Source organism: Mus pahari, chromosome 9, assembly GCF_900095145.1.
Source record: "Mus pahari chromosome 9, PAHARI_EIJ_v1.1, whole genome shotgun sequence".
Classification (NCBI taxonomy): domain Eukaryota; kingdom Metazoa; phylum Chordata; class Mammalia; order Rodentia; family Muridae; genus Mus; species Mus pahari.
Genome location: NC_034598.1, coordinates 7,992,877 through 7,994,539, shown reverse-complemented (window position 1 = coordinate 7,994,539; position 1,663 = coordinate 7,992,877). Strand labels below are relative to the sequence as shown.

The following is a 1,663-nucleotide window of genomic DNA, read 5'->3' as shown; positions in this document are numbered from 1 at the left end:
ACACACACACACACACACACACACACACACACACACACACACATACATCTCAGGGTAAAAGCACTTGCTACTAAGCCTGATGATCTGAGTTTCCTGAGACCTAAATGGTAGAAAGAGAAAATGGACTCCCAACAGTTGTTCTCGGACCCCCACACATTCATATTCTCTCTCTCCCTCTCCCTCTCCCTCTCCTTCCCCCATTTCTCTCTCTCCTCCCCTCTTCCCTTTTAGAAGTATGCCTTATGTCTTTTTAGGGGAAGATGTTGTCAATGGAGTCATATATAATTAATGAGACATTCACCACAGTGTGTTTAAAGTCAGTGAGTAAGAGTGATGACTGTACAAGAACAAGGACCTGCATTAGAGCCTCTAGCACCCACCTAAGAATCTCAGCACGGCTGTGAGTACCTAGACCTCCAGCTTCGAGGGTTGATGACGAAGATAGGCACATGGTAGTTGCTTGCTGGCCAGCTTATTCAGTGATCTTCCAGTTCTGTAGGAGACTTGACTCAAGGGGGAAAGGCTGAGAGCAATAGAGGAAGACACTTCACACCTTCCTCTAGCTTGTATATATGCACACATGGGTACACACACACACATACACACACACACATTTGCACCATGTGTATAACAACACACAGCATGCACACACAGAGTCACTTTTAGCGTTGGGTTGGGTTTACATAATGACTCTGATCTCTGTAATAATCAGCTCATCATTTTGTCTTTGCTTAGATATAAGCATACAGTTAAGCTCAGCCCAGTCTCGCTGTATTCTTCTAGAGAAGCAATTGGAATATACAAAGAGAATGGTTCTCAATGTAGAACGAGAAAAGACTATGATCCTAGAGCAACAGGTAAGCATATTTTTCTCTGAGGAATACTAATATAACTTCATATGCTTTTGAAGAATATGATGTGGGGGAAATGTCATGTTGTAGCCGTAACGGGATGTAAGTGGGTGTCTGGGAGTTGTCACCTACAGCAGTGAAGGTAGATTCTGCTGTGCAGGCCAAAATGTCTGCAGTGACAACAAGAAAAGCTCAACCGATGATCCTCGAAGCAGCGTAAGAAAGAAGCAGGAGGTGGAGGAGAGGGCAGGCAGGCAGGGAGGGAGGAGAAAGCAGACAGACGGTGCACAGCCTCCAGTGCAGACTCTGCAGATTTGCGCCCCAGAAGTCCCACCTGATGCTGCGGCTTGTTCCCTGAAGGCATTTGTGACTTTGCAGGGCAGTTGAAACGATTCTTCTGACCAGTGCCCTTCTGGTCCAGGAAGTCAGTTTATGGCCAACTTGGGGCAAAGAGTCTGGGAAGTGTCAGGCTTTGTGACGTTGGGTAAGAAAGCAAACAACCCAGGTCAAACCCTACTGCAGGTAGGAGCAGCCTGGGAAACCTCAGACACCAAAACAAAGCCTAAAACCAGTTACAGCAGTCCTGGATCCCCAGTGTTCTCAGGGACCTCAGATTGTTCACAACCCTTTCTCCAACACATTGAGAAACTTCCAATCCAAACCAACCAGGCAGAAGATGGAACTCCTGAACGGATCAGCATCTATAGGACACATAGGCATGCCCACAAGTTAGGGTGAGTAAGGTGTGGCTCTGACAGACATCAGCTTGACATCTCTGCACTTGCAGTAGTCAGGAATTCGGGGGGGGGGGG

General features: G+C 47.0%; 1 protein-coding gene across 2 annotated transcripts in view; it reads left to right on the top strand.

Moving 5' to 3' along the window:
* The window catches only part of Cep57l1 (centrosomal protein 57 like 1), a 73,779-nt gene that overhangs the window by 50,919 nt on the left and 21,197 nt on the right, over positions 1-1,663 (top strand). For both annotated transcript variants that reach the window (XM_021204884.2, XM_021204885.2), the window contains one exon: positions 736-857. In XM_021204884.2, coding sequence (XP_021060543.1) covers positions 736-857 — 122 coding nt within the window. The remainder of the gene's footprint in view (positions 1-735; positions 858-1,663) is intronic.